At 44.6% G+C, this 21205-nt stretch overlaps 1 protein-coding gene across 1 annotated transcript; it reads right to left on the minus strand.

Moving 5' to 3' along the window:
- Window positions 1-2687: 2687 nt before the first annotated feature.
- Window positions 2688-6941, minus strand: LOC123325298 (double homeobox protein 4C-like). The gene is made up of 5 exons (XM_044917036.1): window positions 6917-6941; window positions 6057-6211; window positions 5571-5672; window positions 4929-5069; window positions 2688-3578 (listed from the first exon to the last, which is right to left on the minus strand). Exons 1-5 carry the CDS (start codon window positions 6939-6941, stop codon window positions 2688-2690), a joined length of 1314 nt encoding a protein of 437 aa, XP_044772971.1.
- Between the last annotated feature and the right edge of the window lie 14264 nt (window positions 6942-21205).

Consider the following 21205-nt stretch of genomic DNA (forward strand, 5'->3'; position numbering starts at 1 on the left):
TGCCGAGTCCTGATTGGAGCTGCTCAGGGCAAATGACCATTGGCGTGGCTCTGTGTTGCTTTTATAGACTGCTCTGTCCCTACAGTGTAGGTGGTCGCCAGGCAGTGCCTGAGGTTGACTCTCACCAAGACTGGGAGCAGCCTTCAAGAAGCCCCAAGAAGATGTCTTGCAGACACGTGGGTCCTGTTCTTGATCCCTCATTCCCAGGCCAGGGTGATCTGAGGGCAAGAGGATCACATTGAGGGATCCCAGGGGGGGCACAGTTGTGTGAGGATGTCCTTGCAGATCACAGCCCCTGGGGTCTTGGCCTCCAAGGCCTTGAGCAACAGCCTGCTAGCTGGCAGACTCCTGCCAGCTTCCACGTGGACACCTTCTCTGGCAGGTGATTTCCCAGAGTGGTGGCTCCATGTTGTACACATGCCAGGGCCCTGAAAGCTCACCTATATGGATGGAACAGGCCACCCATTGACAGGACAAGCTCCAGGGCTCAAGTCCGGACTTGAGGCTCCTCTGGCCTGGCTGGCCTTGGACCCCAATGTGGCTGCAGCCCCGTTTTTCCCTCCATGTCCTATGTGCAGAAGTGCCAACCCCAAGGCTCCAGAGACCTCCCAGACACTCTCAGATGAGACCACAGTCTTCCCAACACTGCAAGTGAGCCATCCTTCCACGTGGCTTCTCTAGACAGAACGAAAGCCTGGTCTGTCCCAAGGCCACCTTGGCCAGGAACCTTTCAGACATTTTAACCCACTGTGTTCCGGGAGAGAGACAGACCCTTCCACTCTGTCTACCGAAGCTACAGGTAGATGTGTCATAGAGCGAACTGGAAGAATGACACACTAGGGCAAGAGAGATGCGGAGGGCTTCTATCACAAGCTATATCTATGGAGAGATATAAACAATCCACCCATGGGTCTGGAAGCATGGAGACATGGAGATACAGATATATTTCTGCAGATGAGAACGTGGATAGAGATAGAGATCTATTTGGATAGAAGCGACCAAGATAGGAATTCTTTGGTTCCTTTCCCCTTGCAACACAGACGTGTTGGACATGGCGGGGGGGCTCAAATGACCAAATCCACAATCTAACCTCTCCCAGGGCATGTGGCAATTAGGTAGGGGCAGAAAAAAACCCCAAGGAAAAAACCCCGCCAATACCCACCTTATTCTTCCAAATGTTTTGACCCACAATCCTTTCTGGAGGTTCAGTGCCCATACTGTGAGTTGCATAGCATGATGCTCTGACAGTGTGGACATCTGTGTGTGTCTGCTTGTGAGAGAAAGCGAGATAAAGCGGGAGAGATAGACCCATAGAGACAGAGATCTGAAGAAATAGAGACAAGGAGATTCATTGCCAGCATAGTAGGATGAGCCTTAGGTATGAATTTGGCCACTGCTGAAAACAGTGGGGTCAAATACAATGTGCATGGACTGTCTGCCACTTGGGTTCAACCTACATCCCTTGGAGGAATGCTTGCCCATCAGGCACCGTCAATCCAGGTGAAGCTTGATGACCGCCAGGAAGTATTAGTGCTGCCCCATGAGGTTGTCTGTGCCCAAAGCTGTGAACTGGACTTGGGCATACCAATGGCTTCCACAGCCGGTCCCAGGACCAGGAAGCATCTCACATCTCTGAAGACTGGCAGGCATGAGAGGACAGGAGGGAAATGGAACAAATCACAACCAAGAGATCACATTGGGGAGGCAAAAATAGGTTTATTGGACCAAAGGATTGTCCCCTCAAGCTTGAGATTCCAGGATGGATTTCCTCCAAGTTAGCCCTTGCAAGGGAGAGAGGTGACCCTGCTGACAGAAGGCCACCAAGAGGCTTACTGGGAACATCTTCTTTCTTCCTGCGAAGCGAAGGAACACTGTGGGTAGAGAGGCATGCGGATACATACTAACAAAAGAGAAAACAAATGCTAATTTTGTGGAGTGAGCCACAGTGGTACCCTTTCTGGAATGCCTGCTGAGAGTGGCTGTGACCCTTCGTGCTGCCATTTTGTGTTCTTTGGAAAGGCTCCCCCCATGCTCATCTTTGCATGGCAAAGATGCCAGGCAAAGGCCCCAGGGCATTCCAGACTTTGGCTGGGACAGGATCACTCAGAGATGGGAGACTGCAGTCGCTTCCTGTTTTGCTGGTTCCCAGCCTATCCCAGCCAGGATGGATTTGTGATCCTGGGCTCCCATGGTCAAGATGTGTAATGTCCTGTCTTGGTCTACACATTCAGCTCCTGGAGACAGGACTTTCTGACTGGGCAGGAGGAAAAGGCATGTGGAGGTGTTCTTCTTTGACCTCTCCTCCTTGCTTGGTTTGGCTGCCAGGGCCAGGGTTTCCCAGTCTACAGAGGAAAGGGTGATGGCAGAGAGGAGGTCACGTGTGTGTCCTGACAGTGCTTTGGATCAATCAGGTGTCGGGGAGGGTGCCCATTGCCCGGTGCCCACAGTGCCTTCAGAGGCTTTGTGGAGCTTGGTGCTTATCGGGAAGGCAATGGAGGCCTGCCCACAGGGCAGAGAGGACATCCTTCTTCTGTCTTTCCAAGCAATGGATGCTGCTTTGGGTGTCGGTCTTCCTCCGGAACATGAACAGTGCTGCCTGTTCCTCCTCCTTTCTGACCTGCTAGGACTGCATCTCAGGAAGGATGTCTGAATGAGTGGGGGGTGGGGAGGATGAGGCCTTCCTGCTCCTAGTCCTGAGGCCATGTAGAGTCATGCAGCATGGCCAGCAGGGCCTGAAACTCCTCCTCGCTGAGAGGTGCTTCCAGGGGTCCCGGAGCGTCCTCTTGTGGCAGACGTCCACTCAGAAAAGGGTGTGTGTCTTCTTCCATCTCTGCGGCTGAGAAAAGTTCCTCTAAAAAACTTGAGGCTTCTGCAGAGGGTTGGTGCTGTGAGTTGAGCACAGCCGACAGCCCTGCAGTAGGATGTGCCTGCTGCTGCCAGCCAGGGGTCTCAGCATGTGCAGGCTGCAGAACTGCCTCATCCTGAGTCTGTCCTGTGCCGATGACAAGCTGGGACCCATCGCTCCAGCGCTGTGCGGTGCAGTTGCTCCCGGAGGGCCCTGCCTCCTGCAAGTGTTGGCAAGGATGGTCAGCTGGAGGCTGGGGGTAGTCTTGGAAGGGCAGGGGTGCCGTGCCAGGGTGCTCATGTTGCTGCTGGTATTCCCCTTGAGACGGGGGGCAAAGAAGAGTGTGTCGAGTGGGGAGACACCCTCCCAGAGTCGGTCCTGTCAAGGAACGGTTCCTCAGGCCTTCAGCAGCAGGAAAGTTGTTTCCTCCCTGCCCACCTTGGGTGGGCGGGACCATCGTGGCCCCCGGGGCCTGGCTCCCAGGGCCCCCACAGAAAGCTGGAGGGGCAAAGCCCATGCAGGGAATGGGAGGTGTCCCTGCAGCAAGGGCCTGCCTGCTTCCCAGAGGATTGGACAGAGCCATTTGAGGAGAGCTTATGGGGACACCAGCCAGGGGGCCTGGTTCCCCTGGGACTGTCACATGAGGACTGGGTTTGGGGTGTGCTTCCAGGTCCTTCATGGGGCCACTTCTGCTCTGCCCTGGGTGCCGAGCTCTTCTGTTCTGGAACCAGACCTGGGACAGAGAAGAGATGTCGTGGACATGAGAAGAAGGGAAAGATGTCAGCTCTGCTTTCCTCCCTACCCCCACCTGGGATTTTTTGGGGAGAAGGCCAGGACTCTTGGTCTGAATCTCAGGGGAACTCTGTCCATAACTTTCACCTGGCCCTTGGAAACTAGGTGACCACCCAGGGAAACTGCACCCCTGGCCTGGAGGCCATCCCCCCTTGATAGGCTTGAATGGCAGGCGCTCAGCTCTGCTCTGCCTGCTGCTCAGTCCCTACCTTGCCCTCTCTTTGATTGCCAGTTGCAGCTTTCTGACTAGCCATTCCAGGAGTCCTGGGACAAAGACATAGCTGACCACCTGCCTCTCCTTCCCCAGGCTACTCCAAGTCCTCAGGAATGTCTCAGGGCATCCCTCAACACATTTCCCTGCCCCGGTGTCTGATTGGGTGTAATCCCAATGGCAAACCACCAACTCTGACTTGCAGTCCTTCAACCCATGCCTCCTGGCCTCACACCCACAATAGGTAAGTCTACAGGCACATCTCTTATGGGTCTAGAGGAAGGCATGGGCAGCCAGGAATCCACATCAACAACACTCGCATTTGGATTTGGCTCTCCCTCTCCTCCGTTTGCTACATGAGAAGAGGAGTTCTCAGGAATGAGCACATTGATCTTCCCCTCTGTCCGGGGACGAGACTTGTCAAAGTACAGGCCCATGAAGGCCTGCTTGAAGCACGGTCACTGGCTCTTGTCCCAAAGGAGAGGCTTCCAGAGAGTCTGCCTCCATATACCACAAGGGCGTTTCACAACTCCTATATCAGGAACCACTCTCTGCAGAGCCTTCTCAACCAGGGCACATGGGACCTCTCACCCACTTGACAATAATCCTTGGGCCAATAATCCTGGATGATTAGGTTATCTAGAGAAGGTGTGGTTTGAGGGCAGAATCCATTCCTGCCCTGGGGTCCTGAGGCCCCGGACACTGACAAACACGTTGCCACACACAGGACAGCAACCCCACTCACACTCAGGAAATCCTGAGGGCCAAATGGATAGTGCTACTAAGCTGCTCAAGCGCTGACAGTTTGTGCGATCTCTAGATAGGTGCCAATGTTTCCGTTTCCCCTCTTTTGTCTGCTCACCATTTCTACACGCATATACACTGCCAACTCCCCCCACCATATGGTTTGGAAATTCTTCCTTGCGCGGTCTCTCACTTGCAAGTTCAACACTTTCCTCCCATTGCCTGGGCACTGGATCCTGTGGATAACTCAAAGGAGCCCACGATTCCCCAGCAACGTCTCAGGTGCCACTATCCCTTCAATGTTGAAGAACTCATGGCCACGCTCTGAAAATGTACCTGAATGCGGGATTCTGGAAGACCTGTGAGTCTGGCCAGGTGTTCCCTGGTAGCAATGTTCGGAAAGTGGTTCTTCTCAAAGGCTTGAAGGAGGATTCTGGTTTGGGATGGAGAAATGGATGTCCGTTTTCTCCTGCCTTCCTTTGGGAAACGTTCTAAAAAGAGAACAGAGTTAGAAAGGACGGCTTTGAAGCCAATGGCACATCCAATGTAGAAAGAGAAATTGGTGTCCATGTGCATGCATGAGTGTGTGTGTGTGTGTGTGTGTGTGTTTGCATGCTTCTCCATTTTCTCTATAGCCTCTCCTTCCCTGACTTCACTGAGGTCACCATGGACCCACCGACACAAGCTTGGATCTAAAGTCTGAGGTGACCCCAGAAGAGGACTCTGTCCTTCCTACAGTTTCAGGACAAGAAGATTCAAAGCTTTCTTGCCCAGAAACAATGCACCCACCCAACAGGAGGTGCATGCACAGTGTCCATCTCTGGGAACAGAAAGGCAGCTGGAACCAGTGGGCATGGGTTCCTCTGCTAAGCCTTCTTGCCAAACACATGGCAAGCCCATGCATACCCATTCCTGTGTCAAGGAGAAGCTTATGAAGAGACCCATTTGGTATGCTGGGGAGTCACCTTGAGTCCAAGCTGGAGGCTGTTCCTGTCCATGTGATGGCCCTTCCCTGTGGGATTTGGCAGACCCCAGTCGGCTCTGTCTTAGCTGTCTTGTTCGCTGGTTCTGGAACCACACCTAAATGGCAAAAGAAGAACCGATGGTCAGGCACCCTGGTGGGCATGATCCATATATATATACTTTTTTTTTTCTCATACCTAAGGTCTCAGAGTGTTTTGTGTGGACCCTGCGATAACTCTGGACAAATGATCTCTAGGGAAAATCAATGAAGACGTGTTGACCTGTTGGAATGTCCCAGGGCTTGTGCTCCAATGGTACCTGGTTCCACAACTGAATGACTTGGAATGACTTCAAAGGGCATGGGCTCAACAGAGTTGCACATACAGGGGCCAAAGCTTCTGAGCTCCCCAGCTTAGCATGTAGATTTACATGCAGTGGCTTGGGCCTGATTGTGTCCGTGACTTGTTGCCCAGGGAAAATGCAAGTAAAGCTGAAACCTACCTGGATCCTGGATTCTGGAATGTCTAGCTCTCGGGCCAGTCTTTCTCTGGTGGCGATGCCTGGGTATGGGTTCTGCTGGAACAATGCTTGCAGAGCCCCTTGCTGCGTTTGTTTCAAAACAAGCCGCCTCCGTCGGGATCCGCATGGGAGGGAGCCTGTTGCAGGGAAAATTACAACCATATTAGGAAGGCTTTCATAGGAATGCAAACCGGTGGGGCGGTCTCAGCTCTTCACTTTCTGCCCTGTGGACGCCTTCCCAGGCTGGGGCTTCCTGTGCCTTTGCCATTCATGGATCCAACTAAGGGACTGCTCAGTAAGACACAGGCAGTCCGCCATCTCCCTATGGGAATGGGTGATAGGCAAGGATCTAGGGAAATACCAACTGCTAGCAAACCATGTAATGGCATGCCAATGAATTGAGGAAACCCGCGGTGGGGGTGAAGAGGTGAAAGCACCTTAGAAGAAACAAAGAGTAACCCACTGCTCCTAAAAAACATCAAGGTCAACTCTGACAACATATCCTAAGTGCTGGTCCATGAGGTGAAAGTTCTCTTTTTGTAAATGACACCTGAAATAGGTGCTGAATCTTTTCCCGTTCTCTGCCACCTGAGATCTAGCTTGCCTATTTGCAAAAGAGGGACTCTTGTTGGGAATCCTGGCCACCAACTTCAGGTTTCATTCTGATGGCAGCCATATGCAAGCCTCTCTCTATCCCCTTCCCCCAATCCTCCCTGGATCACAATCCCTCCAGCATGTATGCGGGCAATCGAGGTGGTCCCTTCTACTTTCACAAACCCTGGAAAATTATCAGGGACTTTGGGGAATGTAAACAGGGAGCAGGGCACTGGATGGAAACTTACTCCTTGATGTGCTGGTGGGAGCCATGCCGATGGAGTCACTTGGGTTCCAGAGCACTGACCGGCCGACTGGACAGGACCCGGAGCATGGGACTTATCAATGCCTGGGATGGCCCACCCCTGGATGTCCCACCCCCAATCATTTCAACAGCTTCCTGTGGTAGCCCTGCCTTCAGTGGTTCAGACCTTTGGCGGAAGAGGTCTTCAGGAGGATATCGGGACTACCTGAGCCAAGTGCTTGCCCTGGGCAGGTGGACATGCCCCGTCCCCTCTCCTCTGGATGCAATGTGCCTTTCCCACTCCCACTAGCTTTTCTCCAGGATTACAGCCCCGACACCAAATCGTAGTGTTGAGACTCTGGGACTCTGTGTAGGACCGGACTGGGTGAAGACCTTTCGACAATCACTTCAGTTTCTGGCATGTGGGTGTGGAACTTGAATCACCTTTGGCCACCCAAGACGAGCCTCCTAATTAAGTTTCCTTGTCTTGCATTACATTGTTTTCTATCTTTCTTTTCTTTGTTTACATTTATTTTTTATGTATTGGAATTTTCATCATTTTTCATTTGAATGTTTTTGTTTTCCCCTTCATTTTTATATTTATTTTTTTGGTATTGCTTCTTTTTTTTAATTTTGATTTTGTAAGTGCCCTGGTATTTTCAACATTCCCCCTGCCAATCAGGACTGGTTAGCCACATAGTTAGGTGTCTAGATGTCCTCCATATCTGGGGAACCCGACTCTGATGACATCATGGCAGCTCCCAGGCAGCTTGTGAAGCTACAGGTGTGGAGCCAGGCAGGACACTGAAATCAGTCAGCTTAGATAGGCGGCACGTGAGAGGGAAATTGCGGAGTTGGCCATCGCCATGTATGTGGGGTGGTTTGGTCGACACTCTTAGTTGCTTGTGGGTTTGCACACATGAGTGTGTGTGGCAAACCACCTCTTCTGACTCAGAGGCTTTGTACCCTTTCCTTCCTACCTCACATCCACCTGGTTCCTCTGCTGGCACATCTCTTATGGGCCAAGGCGACAGCTTGGCATCTAGAAGTTCCTAATCAACAACACCTGCATTTGGATTTGACTCTCTCTACTTTTGTGGCTGGATGAAAAGTTTAAATCTCATTGACACCTTCAGTTTCTTCTCTTTCTGTGTATAAGAGTTGTCAGTAATTTCCACAATAGCCAAACTATGGAAAGAACCAAGGTGTCCATCAACAGATGAATGGAGGAAGAAGATGTGGTATATATACAATGGAATATTATGTAGCCCTCAGAAAAAAATGAAATCTTGCCATTTGCAATGATGTGGATGGAACTAGAAGGTATTATGCTAAGCGACTTAAGTCAAACAGAGAAAGACATGTATCATATGATCCCGTTGATATAAGGAATTCTTAATCTCAAGAAACAAGCTGAGGGTTGCTGGAGTGGTGGGGGGTGGGAGGGATAGAGTAGCTGGGTGATAGACTTTGGGGAGGGTGTGTGTTATGGTGAACACTGTGAATTGTGTGAGACTGATGAATTACAGACCTGTTCCTTTGAAACAAATACTAGATTGTACGTTTAAAAAAAGAGAACATAATAGGAAGGGAAAAATGAAGGGGGGAAATTGGAGGGGGAGATGAACCATGAGAGACTATGGACTCTGGTTCTAGAGGGGAGGGGGGTGGGAGGATGGGTTAGCCTGGTGATGGGTATTAAAGAGGGAGCATTCTGCATGGAGCACTGGGTGTTATACGTAAACAATGAATCATGGAACACCACATCAAAAACTAATGATGTAATGTATGGTGAGTAATATAACATAATAAAATAAAATTAGAAAAAAAAAAAGAGTTGTCAGAGTATCGATCTGTGTATGCCAGGCCAAGCTGGTTTATAGTGTCTTGCACTAATTTAGAGTCTTTTAGATAGTTATCCCGTATGTTATGAATTCCTTCTTGTATATAATGTTTATTTGAGTCCTCTTGCTATTATTGCAAATAAAATATTGTTTAAACATACTCTTTCATGAAGATTACTGCCTTCATTCAATCTTCTTAAATATCGATTACTGAAACATTTTTTTTCTTTCTTTCCCAACCCAATTAAACCTTACACTCCTCAGAAGACCATTTTTCTTATAGAACATGCATTTTTTACTTTCTTTTTTCCCCATTATATAAACCTTCCTTTTTAATTATTTTTTATTTTTATTATGTTAGTCACCATAGAGTACATCATTAGTTTTTTTAAATTTATTTTTTATGTTATGTTAGTCACCATACAGTACATCATTAGTTGATATCGCATTCCATGATTCATTGTTCGTGTATAAACATCAGTAGTTTTTGATGTAGTACTGTTCAGTGATTCATTATTTGCATATAACACTCAGTGCTCATTACAACACGTGCCCTCCTAAATGCCCATCACCAGGCTACCCTATTCCCCTCCCACCTCCCCTCTGAAACCCTCATTTTGTTTCCTGGTCCATAGTCTCTCATGGTTTGTCTCCCCCTCTGATTTCCCCCACTTCATTTTTCCCTTCCTTCTCCTAATGTCCTCCATGCTATTCTTTCTGTTCCAAATATGAGTGAAACCATATGATAATTGACTTTCTCTTCTTGACTTATTTAACTTAGCATAGTCCCCTTCAGTTCTATCCATATTTACGCAAATGATGGGTATTCATCCATTCTGAAGGCTGAATAATATTCCATTGTATATATGAGCACAGCTTCTTTATCCATTTACCCACTGAAGGGCATCTCAGCTCCTTCCACAGTTTGGCTATTGTGGACATTGCTGCTATGAACATTGGGGTGCATGTTCCCCTTCTTTGAGTGAGGCTTGGATGGCTATGTATTTCCCCCTTTGGACCACCTTTGCAATATCCCATAGGTTTTTGGACCAGTTTGATTTCATTTTCATTAGTTTCCATGAATTGATTATGTTCTTCTTTAATTTCCTGTTTGGCCCTATCATTCTTTAGCAGGATGGTCTTTAGCTTCCAAGTGTTTGAATTCTTTCCAATTTTTTCTTGTGATTGAGTTCCAAGTTCAAAGCATTGTGGTCTGAAAATATTCAGGGAATTATCTCAATCTTTTGTTATCAGTTGAGACCTGTGTTGTAACCCAGTATGTGGTATCTTATTCTGGAGAGGGTTCCATGTGCATACAAGAAGAATGAGTATTGTGTTGTTTTAGGGTGGAATGTTCTGTATATATATTTGAAGTCCATCTGGTACGATGTGTCCTTCAAAGCTCTTGTCTCTTTGTTGATCTTCTGCATAGATGATCTGTCTATTGCTGAGAGTGGAGTGTTGAGGTCTCCTCCTATTAAAGTATTATTACCAATGATTCTTTATTTTGGTTAACAGTTGGCTTATGTAGATGGCTGCTCCCATGTTGGGGGCATAGATATTTACAATTTTTAGATCTTTTTGTTGGATAGACACTTTAAGAATGATATAGTGTCCTTCTGTATCTCTAACTACAGTCTTTAGCTTACAATCTAATTTGTCTGATATAAGAATTGCTACCCCAGCTATATTTTGAGGTCCACTGGCATGAAAAATGGTTCTCTATCCCCTCACTTTTAGTCTGGATCTATCTTTAGGTTCAAAATTAGACTCTTGTAGGCAGCATATGGATGGGTCCTGTCTTTTTATCCAGTCTGCAACTCTGTGCTGTTTCATGGGAGCATTTAGGCCACTCACATTGAGAGTGACTATTGAAATATATTATTTTAATGCCATCTTGTTACCTGTGAAGTCCCTGTTTCTATAGATTGTCTTTGTAAATTTCTAGTCTATACTGCTCTTGGGGGTCTTCCCTTTTATAGAAACCCCCTTAATATTTTTTGCAGGGCTGGCTTGGTGGTCACATATTCTTTCAGTTTCTGCCAGTCCTGAAAACTCCTCGTCTCTACATCCATTCTGAATGGCAGCCTTGCTGGATAAAATATCCTTGGCTGCATGGTCTTCTCATTTAGTACCCTGAATATGTCTTGCCATCCCTTTCTGGTTTGCCAGGTCTCTGTGGACAGGTCTGATGTTTTTCTGATGTTTATCCCTCCGTATGTAGGAAATCTCTTCCCCAAAGCTGCTTTCAATATTGCTTCCTTGGTTCTAAGTTGTGCAAGTTTTACTATTATATGTTGAGGCATTGATCTGTTCTCTTTGAACATGGGGGAGGTCATCTCTGCCTCTTGGACATGAATGCTTGTTTCCTTCCCGAATATAGAAGTTTGCAGCTACAATTTTCTCAAAAAATCTTCTAGTCCTCTCTTTCTCTCCACCCCCTTAGGGATCCTAATAATTCTGACATTGGAATGTTTCACGCATCATTAATCTCTCTCATAAATTAGAATAAATAAAGAAAGAGGCTGTGCATCATATATACAATCTTATCTCTTGGGCTTTCATGAGTTTATCCCAGGCCTCCTTCACATCCTTCTTTTCTATCATCATATCTTCTAGCTCACTAATTCATTTTTCTGCCTCCTTTACCTTGCCTGTCAGGGCATCCAGTTTAGACTGCATCTCATTTATACCATTTTTAAGTTCGGCCTGATTAGATCTCATTTCTGCCCTTAGAGATTCTATATTGCTGCTAATATTTTTCTCAAGCCTAGATATTGACTTCATAATTGCTACTCAGAAGTCTATCTCTGACATCTTGCTTATATTCATAACCATTAGGTCTGTGGCAGAGGCCACAGTCTCTGGTTCTTTTCTTTGTTTGGGGTTCCTCCTATTATTCATTCTGTTGGAGGGTGTTTGAGGGAATGTACAGAGTCCAAAGTATTAACTACCACCCAATCAAGATGCACCTGTTTTGTAGGGACCCTAGGGTGGTCGTCCTCTTGTTCTTCCAGCCTGTCTTCTGGGGGAGGGGCCTTCCACACTGTTTCTCAGGCAACCCTGCTTGGGCAGAGTTGCCCTGCCCCCTGTTGGGGGTTGGGGTCAGTGCAAACCCGTTTTTTGAGCTTTTGTTCTCTGGCGACTTTTGACATCTCTTAGAATCAGAGTAAAAATGGTCGCCCCCAAACTTCTGTCCCAGGGCAGAGAAATCATAGTATGCTCTTCACTGAGCTCTCCAGGACACACAGTCTCCGTTTCTGTCTGTGCTGCTAAAACCCACAGCCCACACAGTGTTGCGCCCCACAGCAACTCTCCCAGAGGTCGATCCCAAGGCTGGATGTGGCTCTGCCCATTGTGCTTCTAAAACCGTGAACAGCCCCCAGTTCATGTACAGGGACCTGTAGCTCCTGGATGCTGTCTGGGGGCTACACTAAAGTCCTTTCCCCGCTGCTATCGGTCTGTGAGTCTGTGTCTGGTCCCCAGCTTCGCCTGCTTTTGTGCCAGCTTATGGCAGCTCCCTCCCCTTTCTGTTCATTTTCCTGTATCTGCCCACAGAATCACGGCTCAGCCCTTCATAACTCGAGACTGCTGGGGATTTTCTTGTAGAGATCCAGATATATATTCTTACAACTCAGTCTGATTTCATGGGTATTCAGAATGGTTTGGTAGCTATCCAGCTAAATTCAAGGGATCGGTTGAAATAGGGTCCCCTACTCCTCTGCCATTCTGCCTCTCCCCCCCAAGTAGCATAGACATTTTAAAAATATTTGTTCTTCCAATCCATAAACATGGGTTATTTCTCCATTTCTTTCTGTCTTCTTCAATTTCAGTTATAAGTGTTCTGTAGTTTTTAGAGTGCAGATCTTTTATCACTTTGGTTAAGTTTATTCCTGGGTGTCTTATGGGTTTTGGTGCAATTCTAAATAAGATCGATTCCTTAATTTCTCTTTCTTCTATCTTGTTAGTGTATAGAAATGCAACTGACTTCTCTGCTTTGATTTATATCCTGCTACTTTGCTGAATTCCTACGTGATTTCTAGCAATTTTGGGGTGGAATATTTTGGGCTTTTAACATAGAGGAAAATGTCATCTGTGAAGAGTGAAAGTTTGACTTCTTCTTTGCCAGTTTAGATGCCTTTTATTTCTTTTTGTTGCCTGATTGCTAAGGTGGAACTTCTAGCAATATGTTGATTAACTGTGGTGAGACTGGACATCCCTCTCATGTTCCTGCCCTTACAGGAAAAGCTCTCATTTTTTCCCCACTGAGGATAATATTCTCTGTGTGTTTTTTGTATAAGGCTTTTATGATACTGAGGAATGTTCCCTCCAGACCTACAATGCAGAGAGTTTTAATCAAGAAAGTATACTGCATTTTGTCAAATACTTTTTTTGCATCTATTAAAAAGATTATATGCTTCTCATCATTTCTTATATTAATGTAGCGTATCACATTGATTTGTGTATGTTGAACCACACTTGCAGCCCTGGAATAAATTGTACTTGGTTGGTGTGAATAATCCTTTTAATATACTGTTTGATCCAATTGGGTAGTATCATGGTGAGAATTTTGGGATCCATGTTCATCAGGGATATTAGTCTTTAATTCTCCTATTTGGTGGAGTCTTTGGTTTTTGCTTCAAGGTATTGCTGGCCTTAGAGAATGAGTTTGGAAGTTTTCCTTCCATTTCTGTTTTTTGAAAAAGCTTCAGTACAATATATATTACTTCTTTAAAAATGTTTAATAGGATTCTCCTGGGAGGCCAACTGGTCCTGGAGTCTTGTTTGTTAGGAGATTTTAATTACTCCTTCAATTTCTTTGTTCATTAAGGGTCTTTTCAGGTTTTCCATTGCTTCCTGTTTCAGTTTTAGTAGTTCATATGTTTCTAGGACTAAAAGACAACCTATGGAACGAGAGAAGATATTTACAAATATCTTGTCAGATAAATGGCTAGTATCCAAACTCTACAAATAATTTCTCAAACTCAACACCCAATAAGCAAATAATCCTGTCAAGAAAAGGGGAGAAGACGTGGACAGACACTTCTCCAAAGAAGACATGCAAGTGGTCAAGAGACACATGAAAAAATACTCAACATCACTTAGCATCAGGGAAATACAAATCACTACCACAATGAGATGCCACTTCACACCAGTCAGAGTGGCTAAAATGAACAACACAGGAAAGAACAGAAGTTGGTCAGGATGCAGAGAAAGGGGAACCCTCTTACACTGTTGGTGGGAATGCAAACTGGGGCAGCCATTCTGGAAAACAGAATGGAGGATCCTCAAATAGTTAAAAATGGACTTATCTTTGTCCCAGCAGTTGTACTACCAGGTATTTATCCAAAGGATACAAACATAGTTATTCAAAGGGGCACCTGCACCCCAATGTCCATAGCAACAATGTCTACAGTAGCCAAATACAGAATGAGCCTGGATGTCCATTGACAGATGAATGAAGAAGATGGGGTATATGTGTAAAACAGATTATTACTCAGCCATCAGAAAAGATGAAATCTTACCATTTACAATGATGTGGAAGAAAATAGAGTGTATTATGCTAAGTGAGGTAAGTCAGTCAGAGAAAGACAAATATTGTATGATTTCACTCATATGTGGAATATAGGAAACATCATAGAGGATCATAGGTGTAGGGAAGCAAAAATAAAATAAGAGGAAATCAGAGAAGGAGACAAACCATAAGAGACTCTTAACTATAGGAAACAAACTGAAGGTTGCCGGAGGGGAAGTGGATGTGTGGATGGGGTAACTGGTTGATGGACATTAAAGAGGGTACTTGATGTAATGAGCACTAGACGAATCATTCATGCAATTCATGCAACTGATGAATCACTAAACTCTACCCCTGAAACTAATAATACACTATACATTAATTAATTGATTTTAAATGATAAAAATGTTCAGAAAAAGAAATTGTTAGAATACAAGAATTAAGCAAATTCATGGGATAGAAATCTTTTGCATTTCTACACAGCAATCAGTAAGCAGCATAAAGAGAAATCAAGGAATCAATCCCACTTACAATTGCAACCAAACCCATGATACCTAGGAATAAACCTAACCAAAGAGGTGAAAGACTTTTACTATGAAAACTATAAAACATGGATGAAAAAAATTGAAGACAGCACAAAGAAATGGAAAGATACTCCATGCTCATAGATTGAAAGAACAAACATTGTTGAAATGTCTATACAACCCAAGGAAATGTGCAGATTTAATGAAAATCCAATCAAATTACCAATGGCATTTTTCACAGAGCTAGAACAAACTATCACCAAATATATATGGAACCACAAAAGATCCCGAATACCCAAAACAATCTTGAAAAGCAAAGCAAAGCTGGAGGCATCCTAACTGCAGACTCCAAGTTATATTACAAAGGTGTAGAGATCAAGACAGTATGTTACTGGCACAAAAATAGACAGATCAATAAAACAGAATAGAACACCCAGAAATGAACCCACAGCTATATGGTCATTTAATCGTCAACAAAGCAGAAAAGAATATTCAGTGGGAAAAAGACAGTCTCTTTAACAAATGGTATTGGGAAAACTGGATAAAACACACAAAAGAATGAAAATGGACTTCTTTCTTTCACCATACAAAAATTAATTCAAAATGGAAAACAGACCTAAATGTGAGACAGGAAACCATTAAAATCCTAGAGAAGAACATAGACAGTAAATTCTTTGGCCTTGGCCATAGCGACTTCTTACTAGATATGAGTCCTGGTGCAAGGGAAACAAAAACAAAATAAACTATTGGGTTTTCATCAAATATAAACCTACTGCACAGCAAAGGAAACAATTGAAAAAACTAAAAGGCAACCTACAGAATGGGAGAAGATATTTGCAAATGACAGATATGATAAGCAGTTAGTACTCAAAATATATAAAGAACTTTTCAAAGTCGAGGAGGGAGGCAAGGTGATGGAGGAGTAGGGGACCCCGTTTCAACTGGTCCCCTGAATTTAGCTGGATATCTATCAAACCGTTTTGAGGGTGCCTGGGTGGCTCAGTTGGTTAAGCGACTGCCTTCGGCTCAGGTCATGATCCTGGAGTCCCGGGATCGAGTCCCGCATCGGGCTCCCTGCTCAGCAGGGAGTCTGCTTCTCCCTCTGACCTTCCTCCTTCTCATGCTCTCTGTCTCTCATTCTCTCTCTCTCAAATAAATAAATAAAATCTTTAAAAAAAACCGTTTTGAACAACCATAAAATCCACCCGAGATGTAAGAATATATACCTGGATCTCTACAAGCAGTAAAGCTACTGCTTTTTGCAAGGTAGGATGTGCGGAATCATGAATCTAGGGGGAGATTTCAAAAGATTAACAGAAGGAGAGGGCCTCCACTGGCTGGCTCCTGGAAAATGATATAACATCGGAAGGCAAAATAAGAACCCTTAGAAATCTGCTCTAGGGAGAGTGAGCCCTCCCTGAAAAGGGGCTCTGGAAATGAAAAGGTAGAATTCTAGGTAGGGCATTGTGGTCCTGGGATCTGAGGAGTCACAGAGCTACCGGGGTGCCTGAACAGGTAGAATGCCTGAGCAGACGAGCAGGGAAGCGTGTTATGGTCAGCGAACCCAAGAGGGGACTCTCACCTTGGGTCGTCATAAACCACAAACCAAGCTGGTCGGTAATCGCTCTTTTCCTGAGCAGCCTGAAAAAGAATGGAACCTGAGCCTGCAACTGGCCAAAAGCTTGCAGGGGAGCAGTGGCCCAGAAAGGACATTAGAGAGGCACCTAGACATGATCTAGGAGCATTGGGTTCATGCAGGAGCCCATGGCTGCTCACGGTTTTAGTGGCACTCAGGGGCCTCTGGGACTACCTCCAAGAGAGCTACAGTGGGTGTATGCTGCAGGAGATGTGGTTTTTCTCGCATACAGAAGTGGAGACTTATTGTCCCCGAGGGTTTACTAGAGGGCAGACTGCAAACTTTCTGCTCTGGGCCAGAGTTTTGGCTATGGCCATTTTTGCTTTGATCTTCCGAAGAGGCGAGGAAATCCTCCACCGAACAAAAGCCACACAGAGGATAACTTTGCACTGAGCCCTTCCCGCTGATAGGGGGTGGGACAACTCCCCCCAGGCAGGGATACCTGAGAAACAACGTGGCAGGCCCCTCCCCCAGAAGAAAGTCTGGAAGAACAGGTGGACGACAAGCCTATGGATTCCACGAGACTGTACAATTCCAACACCAGGGGAAAATAGTATATTGAGTCCAGGTGTTGCCTCACGACTCCTTTATTTGGATAAAATTCTCCTATTTTTTTTTATTTTCTTACGTTTATTTTCTTTTTCTTTTTACTTTTACATTTTTCTCATTTCAACTAGATACTTGTTATACTAACTTATATTTCATAGTCACTTTTTAGCTTGTATTTTTTCACATCTACATTTTTTAAAGATATATGCTTCATTTTTGTCCCTCTTTCACTCTCTTCAATTTTATCTTTATATATATATGCTTTACTTTCACTGTTCAGTTTTATCTTTATTTGTAAGTATTATTTTCCTTGCAGTTTTGGGATGTAGCGTTTTCTAGCACACAGAACAAAAATCACTCAGGAACAAGAAGAACACACTGCTTTGACATATGATGTCCAGAAGAGACTCATTTTGAACCTAAAATCACCTCTATATTGAAAGTGAAGGAATAGAGAACAATTTACCATGCTAACGGATGTCAAGAGAATGCCGGGGTAGCAATCCTCATATCAGACAAATTAGATCTTAAACCAAAGACTGCAGTAAGAGATGTGGAGGGATGCTATATCATCCTTAAAGGGTCTATCCTACAAGAAGATCTAACAATTGTGAATATCTATGCCCCCAACATGGGAACAGTAATCTACATAAGCCAACTGTTAACCAAAATAAAGAAACATATTGATAATAATGCATTAATAGTAGGAGACTTCAACACTCCACTCACAGCAATGGACAGATCATCTAAGCAGATAATCAACAAAGAAACAAGAGGTTTGAAGGACACATTGGACCAGATGGACTTCACAGACCTATACAGGACATTCCATCTTAAAACCACAGAATACTCATTCTTCTCGAGCGCACATGGATCTTTCTCCAGAAGAGATCACATGCTGAGTCACAAATCAGGTCTCAATCGATACCAAAAGATTGAGATTATTCCCTGCATATTTTCAGACCACAATGCTTTGAAATTGGAACTCAATCACAAGAACAATTTTGGAAGGAACTCAAAACTTGGAGGTTAAAGAACATCCTGCTAAAGAATTTATAGGTCAACCAGGAAACTAAAGAAGAACTTAAACAATTCATGCAAAGCAATGAAAATGAAAACAAAGCAGTTCAAAACCTATGGGATGCTGCAAAGGTGGTCCTAGGAGGGTAGTACATAGCCATCCAAACCTCTCTCAAAAAATTAGAAAAATCCCAAATGCACAAGTTTACCTTACACCTAAATGCCCTTGAGAAAGAACAAGAAATAAAGCCTAAACCAAGCAGGAAAAGAGAAATAATAAAGACTAGAACAGAAATCAATGAAATAGAAAATAGCAGAACAGTAGAGCAGATCAACAAAACTAGAAGCAAGTTCTTTGAAAGAGTTAATAAAATCAATAAACCTCTGGCCAAACTTATCCAAAAGAAAACAGAAAGGACCAAATTAATAAAATTAAGAATGAAAGGGGAGAGATCATGACTACTACCAAGGAAATAGAAACAAGTATTAGAAATTATTATCAGCAACTATATGCCAACAAATTAACCTATCTGGAAGAAATGGATGTTTTCTTGGAAACTTATAAACTACCAAGAATGAAACAGGAAAAAATAGACAATCTGAACAGACCAATAACCAGCAAAGAAATTGAAGCAGTAATCAAAAACCTCCCAAAAAAACGAGAGACCAGGGCCAGATGGCTTCCCAGGGGAATTCTACCAAATACTTAAAGAAGAAATGATGCCTATTCTACTGAAGCTGTTCCAAAAAATAGAAACAGAAGGAAAACTTCCAAACTCGTTCTTTGAGGCCAGCATTACTCTGATCCCAAAACCAGACAAAGACCCCATCAAAAAGGAGATTTACTGACCAATATCCCTGATGAACATGGATGCCAAAATTCTCACAAGATCCTAACCAATAGGATCCAACAGTACATTTAAAGGATTGTCCACCACGACCAGGTGGGAATTATTCCTGGGATGCAAGGGTGGTTCAGCATTCGGAATTCAATCAACGTGATAGAAAACATTAATAAAAAAAAAAAAGACAAGAACCATATGATCCTCTCAGTTGATGCAGAATAAGCATTTGACAAAATACAGCATCGTTTCCTGATTAAAACTCTTCAAAATATAGGGATAGAGGTACATACCTCAATGTCATAAAATCCATCTATGCCCACAGTGAATATCAATCTCAATGGGGAAAAAATGAGAGTTTTTCCTTTAAGGTCAGGAACATGACAGGGATGCCCACTCTCACCACTATTGTTTGATATAGTACTAAAGGTCTTAGCCTCAGCAATCAGACAAAATAAATAAATGTCATTTAAATTGGCAGAGAACAATCAAACTCTCTCTCTTCACAGATGACATGATAGTTTTAGTGGAAAATGCAAAAGATTGTAGCCCAAAATTGCTAAAACTTATAAAGCATCCAGCAATGTGGCAGGATAAAAAATCAACGCACAAAATTTAGTTGCTTTCCTATAAACTAAAAATGTAACTGTAGAAAGGGAAATTAGGGAATGAATTCCATTTACAATAGAACCAAAAACCATAAGATACCTTGAAATAAAGCTAACCATAAACGTAAAGCATCTATTCTCTAGAAACCAGAGAACACTTATAAAAGAAACTAAGGAAGACACAAAGATAGAAAAATATTCCATGCTCATGCATTTGAAGAATTAACATCATTAAAATCTCTATGCTGCACAGAGCCATCTACACATCCAATGCAATCCCTATCAAAATACCACTAGCATTTTTCACAGACTTGGAACAAATAATGTTAAAATTTGTATGGAACCAGAAAAGACCACGAATAGCCAGGGGAATGTTGAAAAGAAGACTAAACCTGGAGACATCACATTGCCTGATTTCAAGCTGTATTACAAAGAAGTAATCATCAAGACAGTATGGTACTGGCACAAAAACAGACATGTAGATCAATGGCACAGATTAGAGACCCCAGAAAAGGATCCTCAACTCTATGGTCAACTTATCTTTGATAAAGCAGGAAAGAACAGCCAATGGAAAAGACAGTCCCTTCAATAATTGGTGCTGTTCAAACTAGACCCCCACATGCAGAAGAATGAAACTCGACCGTTCTCTTACACCAAACATAAGATAAACTCAAAATGGATGAAAGACACCAGTGTGAGAGGAATCCATTAAAATACTAGAGGAGAACATAGGCAGTAACCTCTTCAACATCTGCCACAGTAACTACCTCTCGATCTGTAGTAGGGCTCTACTTGTCAGCGCCCCTCAGAATAGTTCCCTAAATCTAACAGTCCCACCCTGGTTGCTGGAGCTCCAAGCTTCCCTAAGGGCCCCAGGACCCTAAGGTGTGGGTGTCAAGCAGCAGTGAAGGTGGCAGGAGGTTTTGGTTACTGGTCTGTGACTGGGTCGCTGTTAGGTTGTGATGCCCTGTAACCCAGAGGGGCAGAGAAGGCCAGGTGTGGGACAGAGGCAGCACCCAGTCTGTTGTCCTCCCAGACCCAGAGCTGATGTTTTACATTTGAAGGGGAAAGGCCAGGATAATGAACAGGCTCACAGTCTACCCTCCCCCTTCCTCCTTCCCTACTCTGGACTGCATCTGTCCCATGCCCTTTTATATTCCTTCCCCATTCCTGCCGTCTCTTGCCTTCTGCTCAATCAACCACCTCCCAACAAAGTAACCCCCATTTTACAGATGAAGGAATGGGGATTCAAGGGGTGAGCAGCTCCGGGGTGCCAACCTCTCCAGGAGCCTGATGTTTGTAGAACCCAGGATATGATGAGCAGGGTCTGAGCAGCTAAGCACAGGAGATTCTAAGTGTTGGAATCACATAAGCGACCCACAGCCCCCTTATATTTAAGTGACCTAGACCCCACCAGCCTCCAGACTCCTGAAAGCAGCACCCTCAAATCAGCTCAGACACCATCCATCGTAAAGAGGCAAGCCTCCCATGTCCAAAGCCCCTGAAGGTCACTTCTCATCCCAAGAAGAAGCTTCCTCATGGTTCCATCTGTTTATGCCCAGGTGTTATGAGCACACTGTCTTGACTGAGATCAGCCCAGAAGCCACATCTCTAGGCTTTTCCCCTGCAACCTCAACTGGAGCCACATGTGGGCCCCAGCTCACTGGGATCTGTGCCTCACCTGAGCTTCCAGCCCTCATCCCTGGAGCCAAGATGGACCATTTTCCAGGAGGGTCTAACCCTGGAATGTCACCT

This window comes from Neomonachus schauinslandi, chromosome 7 (assembly GCF_002201575.2).
Source record: "Neomonachus schauinslandi chromosome 7, ASM220157v2, whole genome shotgun sequence".
Classification (NCBI taxonomy): domain Eukaryota; kingdom Metazoa; phylum Chordata; class Mammalia; order Carnivora; family Phocidae; genus Neomonachus; species Neomonachus schauinslandi.

Coding starts and splice junctions, on each gene's coding strand:
- LOC123325298 (XM_044917036.1), bottom strand. CDS start 6,941: ATGGCTCCCACCAGCACATCAAGGA. Junction 6,212..6,916: donor TCCCACCAGCACATCAAGGA/GTAAGTTTCCAT, acceptor TCCCTGCAACAG/GCTCCCTCCCATGCGGATCC. Junction 3,579..4,928: donor TTCCAGAATCCCGCATTCAG/GTACATTTTCAG, acceptor TCTCTGTCCCAG/GTCTGGTTCCAGAACAGAAG.